The following is a 21,886-nucleotide window of genomic DNA, read 5'->3' as shown; positions in this document are numbered from 1 at the left end:
GGAGCAGAGTGGAGGGGTGACAACTGCAAGCAGAGGTTTAGATGATAAAATGCTTGAGGCAGAAAAGGGATTTTGAAGAGGAAATAGGAAGTCAGGAGCAGCTCCAGCATAGGAGCTAGGGAGAGAGATAAGGCTGAGAACTGGCAGCACTTGACATTCCAGGCCCTTGCAGACGGTGGCAAGGCTGCCATGGCACAAAAGGAGAAGGCAGTTCCTGCATGTGCATTCCCACACTGCACCCAAGATGCCAAGTTTGTAAGATCAGAGGTCAGTGAAACCCTGGCTGTGGGCCAAAGCCAACCTGCTGCTTGTTTTTGTAAACAATTTTCTTGAAACACACCTACACCCGTTTGATTTACATGTTTGATGCTCCAAGGACAGAGTTGAGTCATTACAACAGAGACCAGCATAGGAGTCACAAAGCCAAAAATATTTACTATCTGGGCCCTGTACAGAAAAGGGTGCTGACTGCTGGTGTAGATGGGTGAGCATAATGGTGGTTGAAAGGACAGTCAGGTAGGCAGACCAAGGCAGATGAGAGAGAAAGGCGAAGGTCCCACCTCAACCATCTCATTTCTGAGCCTAGAGCATAGCTGGGCTTTCATTAATTACTCACATTTTTCATTTACACACCTGCCCCCCTCTTTTTTGGGGCAGAAGTGAGTCTACCCAGCCCCATGTCCTCAGCCTTCGACTCAACCTGCCATTGACTGATGCACTGAGTCAAATACTTGGAAGCATATTTCAAAGGATAAAAAAGTGTTAAGAAAAGCCCAAACAACCTATCTCATAAAGACTCAGAAATTTGTCTTGCTTTCCCCCCTGATGAGCAGAAGGTTATTTATGGAGAATCTGTTACCTCATTTCAAGCCCACAGCACCCTCTGGCAACCAGGCATTATTATCACCACTTTCTAAATGACACAACAGAGCCCCCAAATGTTCCTGTGGTTTGAGACAGTGACCTTCATTCTATAAATATTTATTGAACTGGGAAACCACCATGACAGAAACAAACCTTCCTGAGTGTGACACCTTATGCCAGACTTGTTGGCATGCTCAGTACATAACTCTCTCTTTTAATCCTCACTAAACTGTTGAAAGGTGGGGCTGTGTTACACAAGGAGAAACTGGTGTGCTACACAAGGAGAAACTGAGGCTCCGAGAGATGAAGCAGCAAGTTCAAAGCAAGTGATTATTAAACGGCAGAACTGGGATTCGAACCAAGATCTGTCCAACTCTAAAACTTGAGTTGTCAAATGCCCCCTTCAAAATATCAGACCTTCCAAGCAAATACACACACACACAGATACCCATCACCCCTCTTCCCAGTAGTAGAAACAGTTCACATTATTAATTTAATTTTATTAAATTAATTAATTTAATTTTTTCTCTATTAGCTCCCTTGATTAATCACATTGACCTTATGAGGTAATTTTAAGACTTCACCTGCTTTATAGATAAAGAAATCCAGTCACAGAGATATTAAGTAATTTACTCTATTTCCCACTGGGGATTCCCATTCTGGGAAGTCTCACTCTTAAGCCCTCAAGCTTAACTACTAATTTATGCTTCCTCTCACTCTTTGAGGTTATCTAATAAAATGTGTACTCTCAAAGCTGAAGAGCCTACCAGCAAACAGATAATGGGGGTGGGGGGGATTCACAGTTCAAGAGAAATCTTCGCATAACAAAAGGATCCCAGGGCCTCTTTAAAGAAAGACTGTCTGAAGTGTTTGTTTACAGATCATTAAATACCTAACAGAGGGAGAAACTGTGAGCCTACTTTCTCTGAGTCACTATTGATGAAGTACCAAAGAGAAATTAAGACAAAGCAAATCTGAAATTCTAATAATTTTTGAGGGACTGGCCTTTCCATTTTAGTTATTCAGACAGAAAGATAAAATATTCCACGCCCAGAACGTGCAAATTTGCGCTCAAGAGCCACAGCTGGACTGACTGCTTTCTCTGTCCTCTAAGCAGCAGCCACTGTGGTCCTGCAAGGGCTGCTGGAAGCCAAAGTGACGGAGCGTACACTCTTTTTTGTCTACATTAGGCACCAGTTGCATACAAAGCTCAGTACTAGGCAGGATGTACATGGGAATGACAAGAAGTAATACTTCATAGGAGGGCATTAGAAGACAATGGCCATTAGCAAATGTGAAAGCTTTCTGAATAGCTGGGCTCTGAAAAGACCATGTGTATACTTTTCCTGCTGAAAGGTCCAGAATGAGGGTTCTTTGGGGGTACAGTAAATAGTCTGTTCCAAAGAAAGCTGCTGCAGGGGAGTCACAAGGTCTCTAGAGGAGTGTTGGGAAGGAAGGCAGGGCCTCTGAAGCCCAAGGCGCAGGAGCCTGGGTCTGGTTTTATGAGCAAGTGGTGGTCTGGGGCAGGAGGATGGCATGCTAGGAGCAGGGTTTTAAGCTTAACGCCCCCAAGTGGGATGCTCTTCAAGGGCTGAACAAAGTTCTCTTGGCAAGCAGACCGAAAGAGAAATCAGAGTCATTTTAGCTTTCAACACCAGTCAGAAAACCGGCCCAAATTATCCATAAGATTGAACTAAACTTTCAACCGCCATTGGCAGGACTGTGAACGGACCTGGCTCGAGCTGGTGCTCCTCGGTTCAGGAGTCCAAACCCACACGTAAACTCGAGTGCAGCCTCATTACCAAAGAAAGGGCTACTTGAGCATCTTAAAACCCTTGACTTGCTCATTTGTCTTTATGCCTTTTGTCAAGAGAATTCCTGACTTGAGAAGGTTGAGGGAGACCTCATTGGCCTGACGGTGACGTATAGGGGACTATTTTTCTATTCCCACCCAGCTTGGTGCCTTGGACATCTTTTCCCATCTGTGAAATGGGAATGATGTTCCTTACTTTGGAGGCTTGGTATGACACATTCTTTCATTAATTAATGAATTTATTCATCACAATTTATTGAGCACCTATTACATGTCAGGTTCATGCTAGTCACTGAGGGTGACAGATTTATAGTGCTTGGGACAGTTCTTGTCATTCAGAAAGTGATCATAAATATTGATTATTATGAATGTTAAGAGTAATAATCCAGCGTGAGTCACAAGTAGAGAGCATCCTGTCCTTGGACAGATGGAGCAGAAATTGGAAAATCACCATTCAGGGGAAGTCAAGAAGGGGTTCTGGAGAATAGTATGATTAGATAGACATGTTTCAGCATTTTCCTCCCTTGGTTTCTCTGACTCTTTCTTGAAATAATGAATTCCTGGGGCTTCTGAGGCGTTCTCCTCTTCCAGTTTTCCTTAACCTGTTTTACCATCCTAATACAGACTGACTCCTTCTGCACACCTTTTAATTATCGGCACTCTCCAAAGTTCCATAAGGGGCCCACTTTTCATTCTACGCTCAGTCTGTTTTTCTCTAAGTCCATCATTCTGAACTGTACACTCCAAAGTCTTCCTGTTGAGCTTGGCACTTTTTTCTTGCCCTTCTTGCCTGATGAACTTGTGTATCTAGGTGTTCCCCTCGGATGCCCTCCAGGCATTCAAATTCAACACATCTAATAGGAAATTAGCATCTGTCTCCCCAAACCTGCTGCAACTCCTTGTTTTCTCTATCTCAACTGGTGGCGCCACTAGCCAACCAGATATTTAACCTGGGAACTTGGGAAACATCCTCAACTCTTCTGTCATTTCTCATGTACAAAAGCAAATTCTGCCATTCTGCCAATTTTACCTTGAAACCTCTTTGTTTTTTCCAAATTCAGTCCCTCCTCACCATCCTTATTTTTAGTGCTCTGCCTGTAGTCCCTTTCAGCTCTTGCCTTGGCTATTGCAATAAAACTCTTAACAGGTTCATGGCTTCTCATCTCTGCCTGCCCCAACCAATCCTCCAGTATAAAGAGAATAAGCTCCCTAAAATGCAAACACCGGTTTGTTATTCTCCATCTGAAAACCTGCAGCGACTCCTCAGTGCCCTTAAGAGAAACCTGAATTTCTTAATATGGCCTTCCGGGCCTGCATGAGCTGGTCCAGCCATTTGCACTTTATGTTTCAACATCCTCTTGTGCTTTACACCCCCTATCTTGTTTCTAGCTTCCTGCCTGCTCTCATTTGCTCATAGCGTCCCCCCGCCAGGAATGGGCTCCCCAACCACCTCCTGTTTGTCCTCTGAGACTCTCCTAAGAGAAACCTTCTCAAATCTGTGTGAAATGGGGTTAGAGGCTGCTCCTCTGAGCTCCCACAGCATCTTAGATCTCAGAACAAATTACTGTGCAGTCATAATTTACTTACTTGCTCCTGTCACTGAGCTCCTGGAATGCTGAGACCTTGTCTAATTCATCTGTATTCCCAGAACTTAACCCCTAACTTGGCAAATAATTTGTGGCTCAGTAAACAGAATACCGAAGTGTAATAGAGCTACACTGGTTTTTAGCATCAGACAAACTTCGACTTGAATTGCAGGCTTTCCACCTTCTAGCTCTGTCATCTGGGTAAGGCACTGCAGCTCAGATAGCGCTGCATGAGTCATTTCCTATCCAGACTCAGGTGTTGGGTAACTTGACTTCAGATCCCTGTTCTGCCACAAAACTGGGGATTCAGGTGGCCACTTGACCCTCCTCATCTGTAAAATGGTAGTATTACTGCATCGACTTGCCACGGACCTAATCGCTACTGAAGTGTTTGCCATTAATACTCCTATGAGCCTCATTTTATTTCCCTGTGAAGTGGAAAAAGGATCCAGTTTCCTTCCCTATCCCCATACTGACAATGATCATAACTCTTTCACAAGATTCAAATGCTTTGTAAGTATGAGTAGATAGAACCAGTGATTTGAGTGGTCATTTCACCCCCTTCCCGCCCCCACTCCCCCAACACTCTGATAACCCAAAATTGAGCTGCTTTTGAACATCAAGCCTCAGTCAAAATCTGGCTTCCTTTTCAGAAGGCTAATTAACTAGTAGCTGGAAAGAACTGCAGGTATGTGTGTGTGCCCACCCCAGGCAGAGAATTCAAAAGGAAGTGGATGACTGTGTAAATAACGCAGCTTTAAGGAGCTTTTAAGCCAGTGCCCTTTGTTAAGGAAATTGATGGCCTTGTAAGGACTGTGCCTGAACAGAGTACTTGAGCTGAAGGTCCCCTGATCTCGCCTCGTAAATTCCCTAATGGACTGTGGGCCTGGAGGCTGGGCCCGCTGAGTTCAATCCCTTGCCAACAAAAACTCAGATTCCGCTTTTAAAAAAATTAAAAATGCTTAACCAAAACATAAGTTATTGAGCCCATACAGTTTAATCGTGGCACGAGGTAGCAAAGACAGATTGCTTTTTTATAGAGCTTCAAAAGACAAATGCTGGAAAGAGTACCCGGCACTTTCTATTCAGCTTCTCATTCTGTCCTAACATCTGGGAGGATAGTCATTACTTTATGATTTTGTCAAAGAGGAAACGGGAAGTTAGAGACGAAGAACTCTGCTCATCCACACCCAGCTGATAGGTGGAGAGTGGGGATGTGACTGCAACGTCATCAGACGCCTAAGTCCACAGGTATCACATCATCTCAGGCATCCCAGAGGGAATCAGCTTAGCCTGCTTCAGCAGTTCCTCCTTGGAATCCAAGCAGAAGACATGAACTGGACAGCAAGGGTAGACAGAAGGGTGTGAGTTTTGAATCAAACTATCTGGATTTGGTTTTTGATTCTGCAGCTTGTGAAACCTTAGGCCAGGGGTTCTTAACAAAGGGTCCATGAGCTTGAATTGAAATTCAAAAAAAAAAAAATTCTTGTGGGGACGTGTTGGTGCGGTGTGATATATTTATTAAATAATACACAGTATAGTGTGCCAGTCACCTGACTGGCAAAAGGGTCCCTGGAATAAAAAGGTTAAGAACTCCTGCCTCAGGCAATGACTTAACCTCTTTAAACCTCAATTTTCTTGTCTGTGAAATGGGAATAATAATAGCAGCAAAAGCAAAGGGGGCTCTTCCAGGATTAACTGGTGTTATGTATTGGAAAACTTAACACAGTGCTAGCACATAGTAAGTTGTCCAATTATTTATAGACCAGTAGCTATAATTTTAATTGTGGAAGTAGATAATGCTACTTACTGTTATAAGGAAGAGAAAACTAGTCCTTCTATGGTGGGTTGCCAGAGAAGCTTTCCAGAAGTGCCTGGTTAAACTGTGGATAAAGGAGAAATTGGAAAGAGTCACAGGAAAAGCAAGTGCTGGGAAGGAAGTGTTTGCAAAGGTGGGGAGGTGAGAGGAACATGGTACATTCAGGAAGCAGCCACAATTTTCATCTCCCTGAAGATAGATTAACCTGCATCAGAGAAGAGACAGGGCTGCAGAGCAGGGGCCAGATCATGCCTGGCCAGCCGTGATTGAGCTTCTGTTGGAAAACAGCCAGTGTAGAACTCAGTATCTTCTGAGGCAGCCAATTTCACTTTCAGACCAACTCTAGTTTGTTAGAAGAGTTTTCCATGGTGTCCCCTTTTCTTCAGTTTAATAGCACCCATTTCGTTAGCCCTGTGGGATCGAAGCCCCTCTCAACTAAGAGGTGAAGTGGGCATCACCATCCCAGAGTCCTCAGGACTAGGGAATAAAATATGGACTAGAGTGGACTTACTGTGTTCTACTATAGACTTATTATGATTCTAGCAATGGAAGAAATTATATCATTGATATGGAGACAGTGGCCTTGGAGTTGCTGAAGGCAGGGAGAGGGAAAAGGAGGTGTAATATGGAGGCATTTTCAGGACTTGGAGTTGTCCTGAATGGCATTGCAGGGACAGATGTGAGACATTTTATATTCTGCCATAACCACTGAATGGACTGGGAGAGAGTGTAAACTACAACATGAACTATAATCCATACTGTGTAGCAGTGCTCCAAAATGTACTCATCAAATACAATGAACACACCACACTAAATTGATGTGGGAAAAGTGGGGCATATGGGAATCTCCTATATTTTTTTAATGTAACATTTTGTGTGATCTATGTATCTTTTAAAAATAAATAAAAAATATATTAAAAACACAACACAACAAAACAAAAAAACCACCCGGGGTGACAAGAGCATTGCTCGTTGAGATGAGCCCCTTTCTGGGCTGCATTCTCTGAATGTATCCTAGGTCATCAGTGGCCAGATCTAGTCCTTCCAGTCATTGCTAGTCCAGCTAGGAGTAGAGGGGACTTTTCTGACCTCTGTTGTGGAATCTACAAACCAGTTCATGCAATCTACAACACCATGCTCTTGTTTGAACTAACTCCTCCTCCAGTTGTTGAAAATGGTCTTCAGAATAACAACTACTCCTTGGCGCTTTTTATGAGCAAGAATAATTATGATGACTCCTCTTAGGGCTGATCCAAATAGCAGTGGTTTTTGACTGATGTTCCAGGTTAACTCTTAGAATTTAGGATTAGTTTTCTTTCCCTCCCCTCCCCTTCCCCTCTTCCCCTCTTCCTCCCTCCCCCCCTGCCTGCCTGCCTTCCTTCCTTCTTTCCTTCCTTCTTCCCTCCTTCCCTCCCTTCTTCCTTCCTCCCTCCCTCTTTCCCTTCTTTCTTCCTTTCCCTCCTCCCTCTCTTCTTTCCTAATCAGGAGGGGAAAAAGTCATATAGATATATTTATATGAGAATAAAATACAGTTGAACAATACAAACTAAAGAGCATATAGATTTGAATTAACATAACTTCCTATTCCAAGAGCTAAAAGAGTAACCAGCCCAACACATAAGAGAAAGAAAACTTACCCAAGTGTATATTGCCCATTGCCTCAACTTATGCTTTTTAAAGCACTGCAGCATGTCTCACCAACTTGGAGTTGGAAGACACTGTGGCTTGAATGCATCATCTTTTTGGACTTACCTGAATCATATGTAGGAGGACAATCTTCAAGGCTGGTCAGTCCAATCAGAGCCCAATGTGAGAGCAATCCATTTCCATACTTTCTTTCCACTGGAGCCCCACCAAGAACCTAACACAATGTGGTCACCTTTCCAGGACCAGCTATGCCAGATTGGGGTAACTGACTCAGTTTTCATGTAGTACCCTGATTCATCCTTAGTCATTGGCCCATAGGAGGCATAACATTCTCTTGTCTGAAAGGTCCTTCTCCCTGGAATCTTGAAACTTCCTTAATAGACTGATTGGCTGCTTATTTCATCAGATTTAAGAATAGAAATGCATATGTGCATGCCCTGGCTTTAATTTTCATGCAGTTATTTTCTTTATGCCCGCACATATATACTTCTCACAAACCAATTTCTATTTGACATTCCTTATTACCAAAATTTATATAACCAATCCTTGCTTAACCAGTTAGCACCCTTGGCCTCTAACAAATAGCTGTACAACATTCAACAAGTTACTTAGCCTTTCTGAATTTCACTTGCCTCCTTTGCAAAATGAAGAACATGGACCGGATGATTTCTAAAGAACCTTGCAGCTCAAGACCTTCATTCATTCAGCAAGTATTTACTGATTGTCATCTATGTACTAGAATCCAGGCTGCAACAGTGGATGCAACAGTCTACCTTTCTGCTTTCTGGAACTGTCATTCTGTTTTAGAGCAATTAAAGTAAATACTTGAAGAAACAAGAAAATGTAATGAAGGGAATCAACTTGACAAGTGGGAGATAGAGAGACTCAAGAGAAGGTGGGGACTATTTATTAAGAGTGTGGTCAGGAAGCAGACTTGGCCCAATGAATAGGTTGTCTGCCTACCACATGGAAGGTCCACGGTTCAAACCCCGGGCCTCCTTGACCCATGTGGAGCTGGCCCATGCGCAGTGCTGGTGAGTGCAAAGAGTGTGGTTCCACACAGCGGTGTCCCCCATAGGGGAGCCCCACGCACAAGGCGTGCACCCCGTAAGGAGAGCCGCCCAGTGTGAAAGAAAGTGCAGCTTGCCCAAGAATGGCACTGCACACATGGGGAGCTGGCACAACAAGATGATGCAACAAAAAGAAACACAGATACCTGGTACCGCTGATAAGGATAGAAGCGGTCACAGAAAAACACACAGCGAATGGACATAGAGAGCAGACAACTGGGGGGCGGGGGAAGGGGAGAGAAATAAATTTTAAAAAATAAACCTTTAGAAAAAAAAAGAATGTGATCAGAAAAGTACTAACTAGGCAGGTGGTGGCTGACTTGAGCCCTAATCCATGAGATGGAAAAGGCATATGATGATTTGGGTGATGAAATCTAGATTGTATCTGCAATAATAAAATGCAAAAACAATACTACTCTATAGTTTTTTATATGTTTTAATACTTTCCCTAGTATTATTTTATCTGATCATTAGAGCCACTTTCTAAAATGGGTACGAAAAGAAATATTGTCCTTTTCTGATAGGCAAAAAAAGAGTGGCCAGAGTCCTGATGTACCTTACCCAGTGCCAGAGAGCAACTTAGTGACAAAGTTGAGGCTCAAATTTTGACTCCCTGCCCCCCAACCCACCTGTTTTTCTTTAGAGTCCTCTTCTAATGCTTTTCAGAATGGGTTCATTTTGCTGACTACATTTCCCCCATCTTCAGAATGAAAAATTGGTTTAATAACTAAAGGAAAAAATTTGGACCCAAAAACATTTTAGAGTGATGCAACTGAAGGGAATCACAAAGCTACTTGATTTAACTCTCTTATTCTACAGGAGGGAAAATTTTTGCCCAGAGAGGAAAAGTGACTTGTTCAAACTCATGGAGTAGAACAGTAGGCAGGTATTCTAGACCCCAAGTCTCTTGACTCCCCTATTCATTGCTGTATCAGGATGCTGGATGAAAAAGTATCTCATCCTTTTCTACCTTTTCTTTCCCTTTCCCTTCTTTTCTCCCTCCCTCCTACCCTCCGGCCATCCCTCCCTCCCTTCCTTCCCTTTTCCTCTTCTTCTTCTTCTCCTTCTCTTTTCAGTGTTGGAAAATGAGGTCAGAGTAAAACCACTGACACTCTATTTGTGCTTTGCTACCTTTTATCACCATTTTTTCACTTCTTGCACACCCTGCATATCAATGTTTCAGATAGTTTTTTCTCCATTTATTCATCTATATTTTCTAAGTCAAATCCAATGTTGCTATTTCCTACTTATACACTTAAAAGTCTGTGGGTCCTAGGTTTGACTTTCATCCTGCCTCTGCTTAGAATGCCTATTTCCTGACCACTGTGTAATCCATTGCAGTCCTGATTTTTACTCCCTCTTCCGTATCATGAACTAGCTTTGGGACTCAAAAGAGAAGCTACTGAAAACCCTTTATGGCTTTGAAAATTCTATTGACTGTGTTGTCGTTTATTAGGATTACTATCTTTCCTTACAATCTTTCTAAGCCATTCAAATACTATACTAAATTCAAGGTGATGTAAATGCATCTTTGAGTCTCAATTCATAAGGCTGTCAAATCTCTTTATTAAATTTCAGTCAAGTATATGCTACCTTTTCTATCCAAATATTCCATTTCTTTTCAAACTGGGTTAAAAAGAAAATGAAACACTATTTAAGACAGATGGGGCGGCTTGATGTCTCATGGGGGGAAAACCATTATTATAGGATAGTTTTTGTACTATTGGATTTTTTTGCTTAATATGTTTAGATTTGTAATATGACCTTATTCTAGTTAATCTTTTCATAAATCTTTCTATAGTACAATCTGCTGAAACAAATTCAAATCAAGTTTGAGACATCTTCCATCTGATCATTAACAGAGATGCTGAAACTCCCTGTAGGTCTCTGTTAATTCATTGCTACTGTGTGCTATGCTATGTGCTTACTGCTGTGTCACAGCATAAGTAAGACAAGGACCCTGCTCAGGAATATCTCACAATCCAGAAACTGAATATATTCATTCATTCATTCATTCATTTGTTCATTCTTCACCATATATATATATCAACCACATAATATATGCCTGACATTTTTCTTGATCCTAGAGAAGCAGAGGTATACTTTGAGACATGCTTCCATGGAACTTATATCATGAGTAATAGTGTGAAGGAAATAAAATCAGCTGAGTGAGAGTGAGCTTACTGTAGATCAGGTTACTGTAGATACATTGATTTTGCTATGCCTTTAATCAGGATATTTTAAGTCTAGGTGGAGAGGTCATATCTAAAGCCAGAAATGTTTGAGTCATTGGTACATAGATGATTTAAAATTTTGTTTAAAAAACTGGGACAGAATAAAGTTACCTAGGGAGAGACCAGAGAGAGAAGAAAAGAGTCCAAGACTGAGCCCTGAGAATTGGCAGCAACTTATAGTGAGTTAGAGAAGCAGAAGATGGCAAATGAGCCAATGTGGGAGGAGCTGAGAACTCAAGGAGACCAAGATGGTTGTGGAATATAAGGTAGAGGGTATTTCAAGAAGAAAAGGTTAGGTTACTTCATTTGCTTCAGAGAAGCAAGGTGAGGAATCTGATGTTATGGTTAGTTTTAGCAACATTGAGGTCAATGGTGACCTTGACAAGATTGATTTTGTTTTAGTGCTAAGTACAGAAGCTGGATTGGAGAGAACTGAAGAGTGAATTTTAGGAGAGGAAGTCAGTAACATAAGTTTAGCTAACTCTTATTAAATTTTACTGTGACTCACAGAAAGAGAAATGTGGAATAGGAGGCATAGTGGTAAGGAGTAGTAAATAAAGGGAGGTTTTCTACCTTTTTTAATTTAAAAATTTTGTGTCATTTGAATTTTTAACTTGTTATTATTATTTTAGATAAGCAATAACTTATTTTGCTGGTTTGGAGAATGATAATAATAATGCAAGAACTGTGAATTGGTTTATGCTGGACAAAGAGTGATGAAAAGGGTGGTGAATGAGGCTTCATGGAGCTGATGAGGACAGAATTAAGTCTTTTTTATTTTTAAGATTTATTTATTCCCCCCTGCCTACCATTGCCTGCTCTTTGTGTTCATTCTCTGTGTTTTTTCTGTTTCTACTTGTATTCTCATTAGGCAGTTCTAGGAACCGATTCGGGGACCTTTTGGAGTGGAAGAGAGGCAATTATTCTCTTGTACCACCTCAGTTCCCTGTTCTGCTACATCTTCTTATTGTCTCTGCTCTGTGTCTGTTGTTGTGTCATCTTGCTGTGCCAGCTCTCCACTTTTGGCTGGCATCCCTGCATGGGCTTCATTCCTGCACGGGATGGCACTCACGTGCAGGGCGGCATTCTTGTGTGGGGTGGCACTCTCATGAGGAGCAATACTCCCACATGAGCCAGCTCAGCATGCAGGTCAGCTTGCCTTCACCAGGAGGCCCTGGGCATCAAACCCTGGACCTCCTATAAGGTAAACAGGAGCCCAACTGCTTGAGCCACATCTGTTTCCCAGAATTAAATCTTGATGGAAGATCTAAAAGTGAACAGCCTCTCAGGCTCAGGGAATAATAAGCTCAGAAGCTCTGAAGTATGTGTTCTGAGGAGGAACTACATCCATTTGAAAGTGGAGGTGTGGATGGAAATCAGAAGAGACAGGTAATTGGGGCAAAATAATGAATGCTGGATGGAAGTTCGAATTTTGCAGAAGTCAGTAAAGTATTTATAAAAAGTTCAAATTTTGCAGGAGTCAGTTTTGAACTTTAATCACTCATAGGCTGCTTTGGTAGGAAGGGATTGAAGTGGAGGAGACCTAAAGCCAGAGTGTTGTAAGGCTAAATAGACTCCAGTAATAGAGCTGGTTGTGGAGTTAGAGTGATCGTGTGAGACTGCATCTAGAGGCACTCTTCTTTTCTTAGTACTTTTGGTTTGTTAGACGTTTCCTGTGTCACAGTGAAACACAGGGAGGAATTTCTGGCATGCTTTGGTATGTAGCCAACCCTTGAAGGAATCAGAAACCAACTTAAGCTCTTCAGATTCAGTAGACCTAATCAGCATCTGAAGCTTGTTAGTGGATTCATGGTTCTTTAGAAGCCCTTCACCATCCTGTCTTTTGTACTCTGGGCAGGCTGGTCTAGTTGACAAGGGTAAAAACAAACTCTGGTAGGAATAGAATTAAAGGAGGTCAGCAATGTGGGTTTGACAGGAATCCTTTCAAAGATAGGTAATGTAGAATGAATATATTTCTGTTCAAGGGGAAACCCAAGCCATTATAACCACATACACACACCAGTCCCCAAGGTTCTCCTTGGTAAGACTTCAGGAGTCAAGCAGTTAAATCTCCTCTATTCCAAGAAGCTATTATTTGGACACGAAGACTGCACATTTTTGTCTTCTTTGTTGTTGTTTGGATGAATTGTTATGTGGCATGAAGCTTGTTGTGGTTGGACCCATTCCTAAACAAACAGTTGAATTTAAAAAATACTAGTATTTTTCTGTTTTATTTTAATAGAAAAAAGTAGTAATCATTGGACTGAAAGAGAATATCATAATGATAATCACTGTTCCCTCACCTGGAAATACAAACAGATGCCAATTTCTCAAAAACTGGGCCATCTATAGAAACAAGAAGTTTAAAAAGACAGATGTATCTGATATCTTTTGAAGGTAGCCCATCTTAGAAGAATGTGTGCTCTAATTCTTCGCTTCCACCTTGAATTTCAAACCAAATCCTTCTCTTAGATCTGACAATTTGCATCTCCCCATCTGCAGGTAGTTTTTTCCTTAGGGAGTTGAATATTCAATCCATGTCAGTGGCTGTTACAAAAAATGAAATCAGAATTTCCCAAAAGCAGTAATGAAACTTGGTTTAAGGGTAAGAAATTAATACGAGTTCAAGAATGAACATTCTAGTGTTGTCTCTACTAGGAATTTTCTCTGAAGGCGTTAGCAAATCTCTTCAGCTTTATAACCTCAGCCTTACCATAGGTAAGATGAAGTAATTTTGCTTTCAACTCCAAGATCATCATCATCGTCAATTATTTCTTGATAACCTGTTATGTAGAAAGTGTTTTATATACATTTATTACTAACTATTCGTTCCATGGAGGTAATGGCCATAGACATTTTACTTACTACTCTGTACCTACAGTTTATCACAATACCTGACACACAGGAGGAACTAAAAAAATATTTCTTGGCTTTATTGAATAATTACATTTATTATTAACTGATCTGAGTCTCATAATAAATATTCAGTCCCTCAACCATATTCAGAGAGGAAAAAAATTCTAATTATTTTCCAAGTCAAATAGGTAGTAAACATCAAACCTGGAAACCAAGATCAAGCCTTACATCAAACTGCCTCTAAGGATGTAAAGGTCACTAATGCAACATGATTTTCCTTCCCAGAAAATCTTCAAAACCTGCCCATTTCCAAAGGATAAAATCCAAATTCTTTAACATGGCATTGAAATCCTTCCTCAATACGGCCTCAGGTCAGCTTTCCAACTTTGTTCCAGGATCCCCTCCCCTCCCCTAACTACAGTCTTACCAAATATTGGCCAACTCATCCTTTCCTCCTACTTTTCCTTCCACGTGCTGAAATCCCTTTCATCCACCAAGATGCATCCTTCAAACTGTCTTCTCAATGAAGTCTTCTCCCATTTTCCCAATCCTATTGGATTCCTCCCACTAGGGAAGGGACCTGATCTGATTCATCAATGTAGGAGGAGCAGGGACCCTGTAATATTGGTTATATAAGTTGATAGCATTCTGCAGATGCTAGAAACTATGTTTAGCTGGGAATGATAATTTTCTCATTCCTAAAATCTCCAGAAAGATTTGGTACCTCTCATCTGTTGGCTATTCATTGCCAAAATGATTGCAAATGAGTTACTAAGTTCTGAGTCACAGCTGAGCATCATGGAAAATGTTCCAGAGATAACCATTTGGGTGTTTGCTTTTGAACCACTGAACAGCCACAGTCTCAAGATCTGAAGAAATTTTGTGGTAAAACTGGGAAATCATTTAAGGCAAGTAGGTCGTTCCATTGGAAGAAGATGCCTCTATTTTGAAGAAACTTGGTTTTGCAGTACATCTTGGTATGGCCAAGAATTGCATTATACAAAGGACAACGGTTTAGGCTATTAATAATCTGGTACTAACTGGAATTAAAGATAAGGCGTTTGTTAACTTTCTTTTGTTATTCATCCACTCATATACTTCACAATCATTTATTGGGCACTTCTTTCATTGTAAGTGCTATAGTATGAATTGGGAATGCAGATATGAAGGACTCAGTGATTTTGTTCCCAGAAATTCTCACTTCCTGGTAGGGGACACCAGCCCATAGACAGACTGAAAAGAAAACTATAATAGAGGGAATCTGGGGATGGTGAGAACACAGAGGAAGATCACTTAAACCAACTAGGGTGGGAATCAGGGAAAGGGGATGATGGATAGGGAAGACTTGCTAGAGGAGACACTTTCACTGAATCTTGAAGAACCATTCAGAGTTAGCAAAGTCAAAGAAGTAAGATATGTTCTAGGCAGAGGAAACAACCCTTGCAAAGGCATGAGAGAATGAAATGGAATGACTGGTTTAGGAAACCACTGGAAGAGGCCAGGTTTGAAGGATTTTGTATGCCAAGCAAGGAAAATGATCTTTTCCTATAAGCAGTGGAGATCTATAAAAAACTTATATGCAATGAAGCGGCGTGATCAGATTTGTATTTGGAGTGGAAGACTCACAGCCCAAATTCCCTAAATTGTCCTATTATCCCGAAGAAGAAAGATTATTTCTGGCCTCATTTGAAGAACACATTGACTTAAGTTCATTTTTGCAGAAGAAAAATAACTTATGTTTATTCCATCATCAAGATCCTTAAATTGGTGAGAGTTAGTGTGGAGGCAAGGTTCCTAGTGCAGACTGTCCTAAGATCTTGTACGGAGCTGACATAAGTGGTTCATCATCGTTTTTCCAGTAATGGGCTCTTTAGGTATTTCTCTCACTCATTCACCTCATGGATTCCAGTGAAGACATAAATTACCAATCAAAATTTCCAGTCAAAGTTAATTAGTACCCCAAGTGGATTGAAATAGTTCCACCCTAAATACATACAATCTTTAAGTTTTTGCCTTTTTTGTTGTTGTTGTTATTTTTATTGAGACTAACCCATGTACCCTCTTCAATCATTTCTATCCTTCAAGATTCTTTAAAATTTAGGGCTGGGTAGATAAAAGTAGAATCTTTAATTAAGAAGACTTCCACTCTCACCCCTCCCTCACCCCAGTATCATCATTGTTAATAATAGGTCCTGTGCCTTTAAAACCTGTATCATGTTCCCATCTCTTAGTATATTATGCTATTTGAGCATATCCCACACCTTGTTAAGGCAGTCTAAATGGTCATTTTGTTTCCATTTCATAAAGGGGAAGCTGCTACAGCACAGAGAGGGGAAATAACTCACCTAAGATTACCCAGTAATCAGGGGAAATCGGTAGCTTGAACCCAGGGTCTTTGACATCAAGGACAAAAGCTCTTAACAATAGCTCTCACCCAAAATGGGGCTAACATCTTTGCCTATCACAAATAGATTCCTTCCCAAAAATGGCTCAGAAAGGCAGAGGTATGGCATTTCCCCATTGAAAATGAAGTCAGTGAAAGGCACATCAGCTGTGTCTGTCCACTTACAGAGCCCATCTGCCTCTGGCTCTTGGAGCTGAGGTCATTTCTTCCAAAAGGAAATGAAAGTTTCTGCAGATGAAGTCTCAACTGGAGAAGACAGACTTGGTTAATGCTGCCCCACCCACATCAAGCCAGATAGAGCAGTTTTCTAAAAGTAGCACCGCGTGAAAGGGACTGAACCTGAAATGAGGGCAATTTCTCATACTGGGAGAAGATGGACTGTGATGGAGAAATCAGACTGTCCAGTGCAGTTTACCATGGGTATCTCAACCTCTTTTCTTTCACCCTAAAGCCTAGTCTAAAGAAGCTTTCAAAGGGTGAAGAGGGTAAACTCTCTTAGGACAAAAGAATATGTGTATTAGAGATGCTGAATTTTAGTCATTCATTTATCCAAAGAGCATGCGTGTGTGAGAGTGTATACAGACACACACAAATACACAGTCTTTACAATGCTCTCTCATAGGAATGTAGCTTGTGTATGGAAGGGAGACAAGGTAATTGTTTGACCCTGGCATTTACTTTAAACTCTTTTCATTACAAATTGCTCAGCTCCCAGCATAAAGCAGTTAAGAAGCACCAAGTAAATTGATGTAATAAAAACAGGAAGACCAGTTTTGTTTTATTGTTTTGTTGTTGCTGCCTTTGTTTTTCCTGGCCACACATTTGTATTCCATTCCTCACCCTGTTCTTTTCAGTGCTTGGGGCAATGGGAGTAGAGAGGGAGAGAGTATTCCCCAGATGAAGACTGACAGATGTAGCTGAAGGGCCCCAGGACACTAGTGACAAGAGAAACTGAATAGCAGAGTCCAAGGGTCTTATTCAAAAGAGAGATTCACAATAGCTTTGTCAGCAGAATGAGGGGTGGGGGTCACAAGGCATTTCTTCCTTCTAATTTTTATCTCAGCTTGCCTATCATTATCTATCTATCTACCTACCTATCTATCTATCTACCTACCTACCTACCTCTTTCTCCCCCTGTCCTCAATTCACAGGTTCTGCTGATTCCAGGTAGGCAGATTTGTTTGAGATCATCGACATAATGAGGAAGAAATTAGCCTTCATGAGAACTCTAGCCCTAATTCCTGTCACTCTGCGAGGTTTCTCTGCTGAGGAAATGAATCATGTCATCTTAGAGAATAGATCTTATATGATCTTATTATAATCTCACCCATTCATCTTCATATTAGAGGAAGAGAACAGTGGTACCAAGAGCAGGCAACCCCATGATCTTACCCTTAAAATGCAGAGCTTTTCATCATTCTGGAGGTACTGCCTAGTAGGGGAGGGCCACTTCACTAGGTATAAAATGGCCAAGCCCTGCCACCAATTCTCTGTGACCTGGAAGCAAGCTCCTTGCCTCTTCTTGCTCTCAGTTGTCCATTAGGTAAAATGGGTGAAGGGACTGGCATTCTCCGTGTAACCTCATTTGAGCACTGCAACAACACTGAGTTAAGTATTATTATCTCCATTTCTGAGGAGATGAAGAAAATGAAGCTCAGAGAGATTGGGTTGTTTTATCAAAGTCCCCCACAGCTTAGAGATGGCAAAGCTAGAATTTGAAACCAGGTTCTCCTGACAGTAAAACTTTTGCTCTTTGCAGTTTCCTTTATTGGCTTTCTGAAGAGTGAAGTCTGGATTTATGGCTGGTCACTCTTGGATTGGGTCTAGGTTTTATTATATGTAAGTTGGCCACACGCACCAAGACATTGGAGCTACTGCGAAATGCTGAGCCTGTATTCCTTCCACGCTTGAACTGCCAAGCATGCTACTGGTCACTGGAGTCCTCAGCTGGCTCAAACCCATCATTAAATAATTGAATTATAATGAATTGATTTATTCTGGCTCTTTTGATAGTATTGCACTATGTAAACTGTTTGCAGAAATAAACAAGGGATTTTGGAGCTTGGAAAGGGCTCAACATTCTGCTGCCCCTGAATTCAATGACTCCTTTTTCAGATAGTCAGCATCAGAGAAATCCAAGTCTTATTTCTACTTGACCCAGGCTCTTTCTAGTTGGGAGAAGGTTGATTGAAACTGTTTCGAGTGAGTACTGATTTCACAAGCTGATTCAATACAATCACTTAGGAATAAAGAAGATCTTTTAGATCTTTTTTGTCTTGATTATTTTAGAAGAAGAAGATCTTTTTTGTCTTGATTATTTTAGAATATACAAAGCACTTTTACATCCATTTCCTAGGAGAGTTCTATAGCTGTCCTGAGAGGTTATTCTGATGGGGGTTATCATTTCTGCTTTATGATAACATTAGGGGAAACCAGAGACTGAGAAGTAAAGCTAGCCATGCACAGTTACAGAGCTAATATAAGGGACAGAATCCAAAGCCTGGTCTTTGGCTCTAAATTCAGTACCATCTCTAAGGCTTCACTCCATTATTTTGGAACAAATAAGGAAGAATATCCTAGATCAAGCAAAAATAGTTACAGTGGCTGTATGTTTTGATTTGCCTAGAATATTCATATTTTCCCACTATATGTGTCTATTTCCTGGATATAATGTTTAATAGCATGACTATCACTTCTAAAGTACACCAATTTGGATGATAAATCATTTAGCCACTCTATGACATTGGCCGGAGACTGGATTTCAAGGAGCTCACAGTCTGCAACATGCAGACATTACAGCAGCACAGTGTGATAAGATGAGAATCTTTATAAAATAGGAGCCCACAGGGAAAGGAGTATTTTGCTTTGCCTTAAAAAGTTGGGAAAATGGCATGGAATAGCTGATATTAGATTATTAAAAGATGGGCAAAGTGATATCTTTTGACTGGCCACACCCAGGTTTCTCCTGGTATTGTTCTGTGTTGAAGAATGAAGAAACATGCATAATTTGTACCTGCTTTGATGGCACCAGGCTAGCTCTGTGCTGCTGGGATCTTTGTTCTTGCAGCGAAGTGAGGATCATTGCAGCCAGCTGCAGTTTTATAAGGTCCCCAGTAGAGACCCTTGCTGTGATCTGAATTACATGGGATATTGAGAACTCACTTGACCTTTAACTGAAACTTCTAGGGTATCTGACAGACTTTATACGCCTACAACATTACAGAGGAAAGGCTCCTGGAGATCCAGTACTCTAATCCCCTCCTCTGAACTGACGATTGAATCCAGAGAGGGAAAGTAACTGGTCTAAAGTAGCAGAGCAGTTTCATTGCAGGGCCGGGACTGCAGCCAGTTTCTCTTGTGTGTGAGTTCTTTCTTTCTGTGACACCGAAGTCCTCTTCGGAGTTAACTAAACCACAGTTTGTGACTTGAAGTGTTGTGGTGTCAGGTAATGTACTCAAAGCTTAGACGGTGAAAGCCTGAGTTGGAGACCTGGAGCTAGCATTAACATACTCTGTGACCTTGGGCAAGTTATTAAAGGCATGTGGGATCTCAATGTCCTTATCTAGAAGATTAAAATAATAATTAAAATAAAAACACCTTCCTCACAGGAGTCTCGCTTGGGTCATTGAGGGTGGAAGTGTGTGTAAACTTCTAATATCTAGAGGTGATAACCTGACAGTTTTGGTTTCACTGATTCTGAATCCACAGCTGCTAATGAATGACATCAGAGGCCAAAGAATAAATATCTATCTACTTTCTCCCCTTCTATGTTCATCTCCTGCAGATGAGCCCAGCCGGTGCTATTTCCATGATGGTGATGGGGTATGTGAGGAGTTTGAACAAAAAACTAGCATTAAGGACTGTGGTGTCTACACACCCCAAGGATTTCTTGATCAATGGGCATCCAATGCTTCAGTATCCCATCAAGACCAACAGTGCCCAGGCTGGGTCATCATTGGCCAACCAGCAGCATCCCAGGTAAGATCCTTGCCTGTGTGTGATATTTCCTGCAGATATTCTCAATCACTACTATGCACCTCAAAGCTGCCCACTGCAAGGGCAGTGTCATTGGACATAATGACTTGAGCATATCTTTAGCTGAAAGTAATACCAGGGCCCATAGGTACCATTTGTCAGGGATTTATATGAAATGGTCAAGGGAGTGATCCTCAATATTGTATGAGTAATGATTGTCCTTTTATTTTTCCACCTATTATAATTCAAATTTTTGAGAAGACCTCCATTTTGGATATGCCACTGGAATTCAGTAGTGTAAGAATAAATTCTTTTTTGGAGAGTTCCATTTTGTGGGGCTGTTCTCCTGTGAGCTAATGGCAACTCTACCATTACATTACTGTGTGGCCTCGGACTAGTTTCCTCACCTCTCTGAGCTTCATTTCTTTCTATCTTTAAAATAGGGGTTAGTCAGCTTGGAGATTCCCAAAGGACTTCCCAACTCTGAGAAGCTGTGACTCACTCCTCAGTCCCCTAATGCACTATTTTTGTTCGTTGATTCTTCCCTAGGGGTCTGCCAGCCTAGTTGAGGGAGTGAGATTGTTGAAGCCACCAGAGCCCATGTGATTCTAGGGATGGCCATGCTGTCCCCAGAGACCCCTTTCCAATTATCCTACTGAGCAAGCACCTGCCTTCTTCTGAGACTCCTATTTCCCAGAGACACGACTCAGTGCTTCCAAACGCCTGGCCTAGTGGCCATTTCTGAGGCCAGCCCAACTTCTGGCCTTACAGATGAGCCATCACTCTCTAATATTGCTTCCCTGATCCAGGGTCAGTGGGGTAGGTCTGGTTTGTAGGTAAAAGAGAGATTTGACTTCCTCTTGTGGCCCAGTGAAGAATCACTAGGTGAGGTACTAGGTGGATCCACCTCATTTATTAGCTATAATATTCATTTTGATCATTTTTTTCACTCATCTGTTTGCTTGTATTTACACTCAGTAGTTCCTTTATTCATTTGCATTTTTTTCTGACTGCCTTGAGGAGAGCAGAAAGGAATGGGAACATGGCATTTCCTGATGTTTCTCAGATATAGGGTCAGTCTGGTGAATGAATGAATGAAGGAAGGAATGACTAGAGTTCATCCTCCCCACCCCATCCCCTGCCACCTCTGTACTTGCTGCACTTATCGGTGCATACACTTGTCACATTGAACTCTAATTATCTGTCTGTCTGGCTTCCCAATTAGACTGCTAGTTCTTTGAATACAGATTTGAGTTTTATTCCTTTTGGTGTCCTCGTCTTCAACCACAAGGACTAGATAAGACTGGGTGCTTGGGAAATTGATTCTATATGGCCAATACACACACAGACACACAGATACACACGTACACAAAGACATGCAATTAGCGCACACACTGCTGCAAGCAGAGGAACAACACCGAGAGCAAATACTCTACCACGCAGAATGTCCTGCTTCAGGAACAGGGCGGGTTGTCAGTGGAACCCAGAATTCCATATTTAACTCTAACATCCAGTTCCTAGAAATGCTTATTATTATTATTATTATTATTATTCGGTTAAAAATATCATTCAAACAAGGGAATTATTAACACTCTCAGAATCTCACTGAGCAAGAGTG

General features: G+C 41.4%; 1 protein-coding gene across 1 annotated transcript in view; it reads left to right on the top strand.

Annotated features, from left to right (window-relative positions):
- PAPPA (pappalysin 1) overlaps window positions 1-21,886 on the top strand; it is a 245,348-nt gene that overhangs the window by 124,159 nt on the left and 99,303 nt on the right. The window contains exon 10 of the mRNA XM_058302490.2: window positions 20,078-20,271. Within this exon, the coding sequence (XP_058158473.1) occupies window positions 20,078-20,271 (194 nt within the window). The remainder of the gene's footprint in view (window positions 1-20,077; window positions 20,272-21,886) is intronic.

Source organism: Dasypus novemcinctus, chromosome 8 (assembly GCF_030445035.2).
Source record: "Dasypus novemcinctus isolate mDasNov1 chromosome 8, mDasNov1.1.hap2, whole genome shotgun sequence".
In the NCBI taxonomy this organism is placed as follows: domain Eukaryota; kingdom Metazoa; phylum Chordata; class Mammalia; order Cingulata; family Dasypodidae; genus Dasypus; species Dasypus novemcinctus.
Note: the sequence above shows the minus strand (reverse complement) of the source record. Positions and strands in the feature narration are given on the sequence as shown.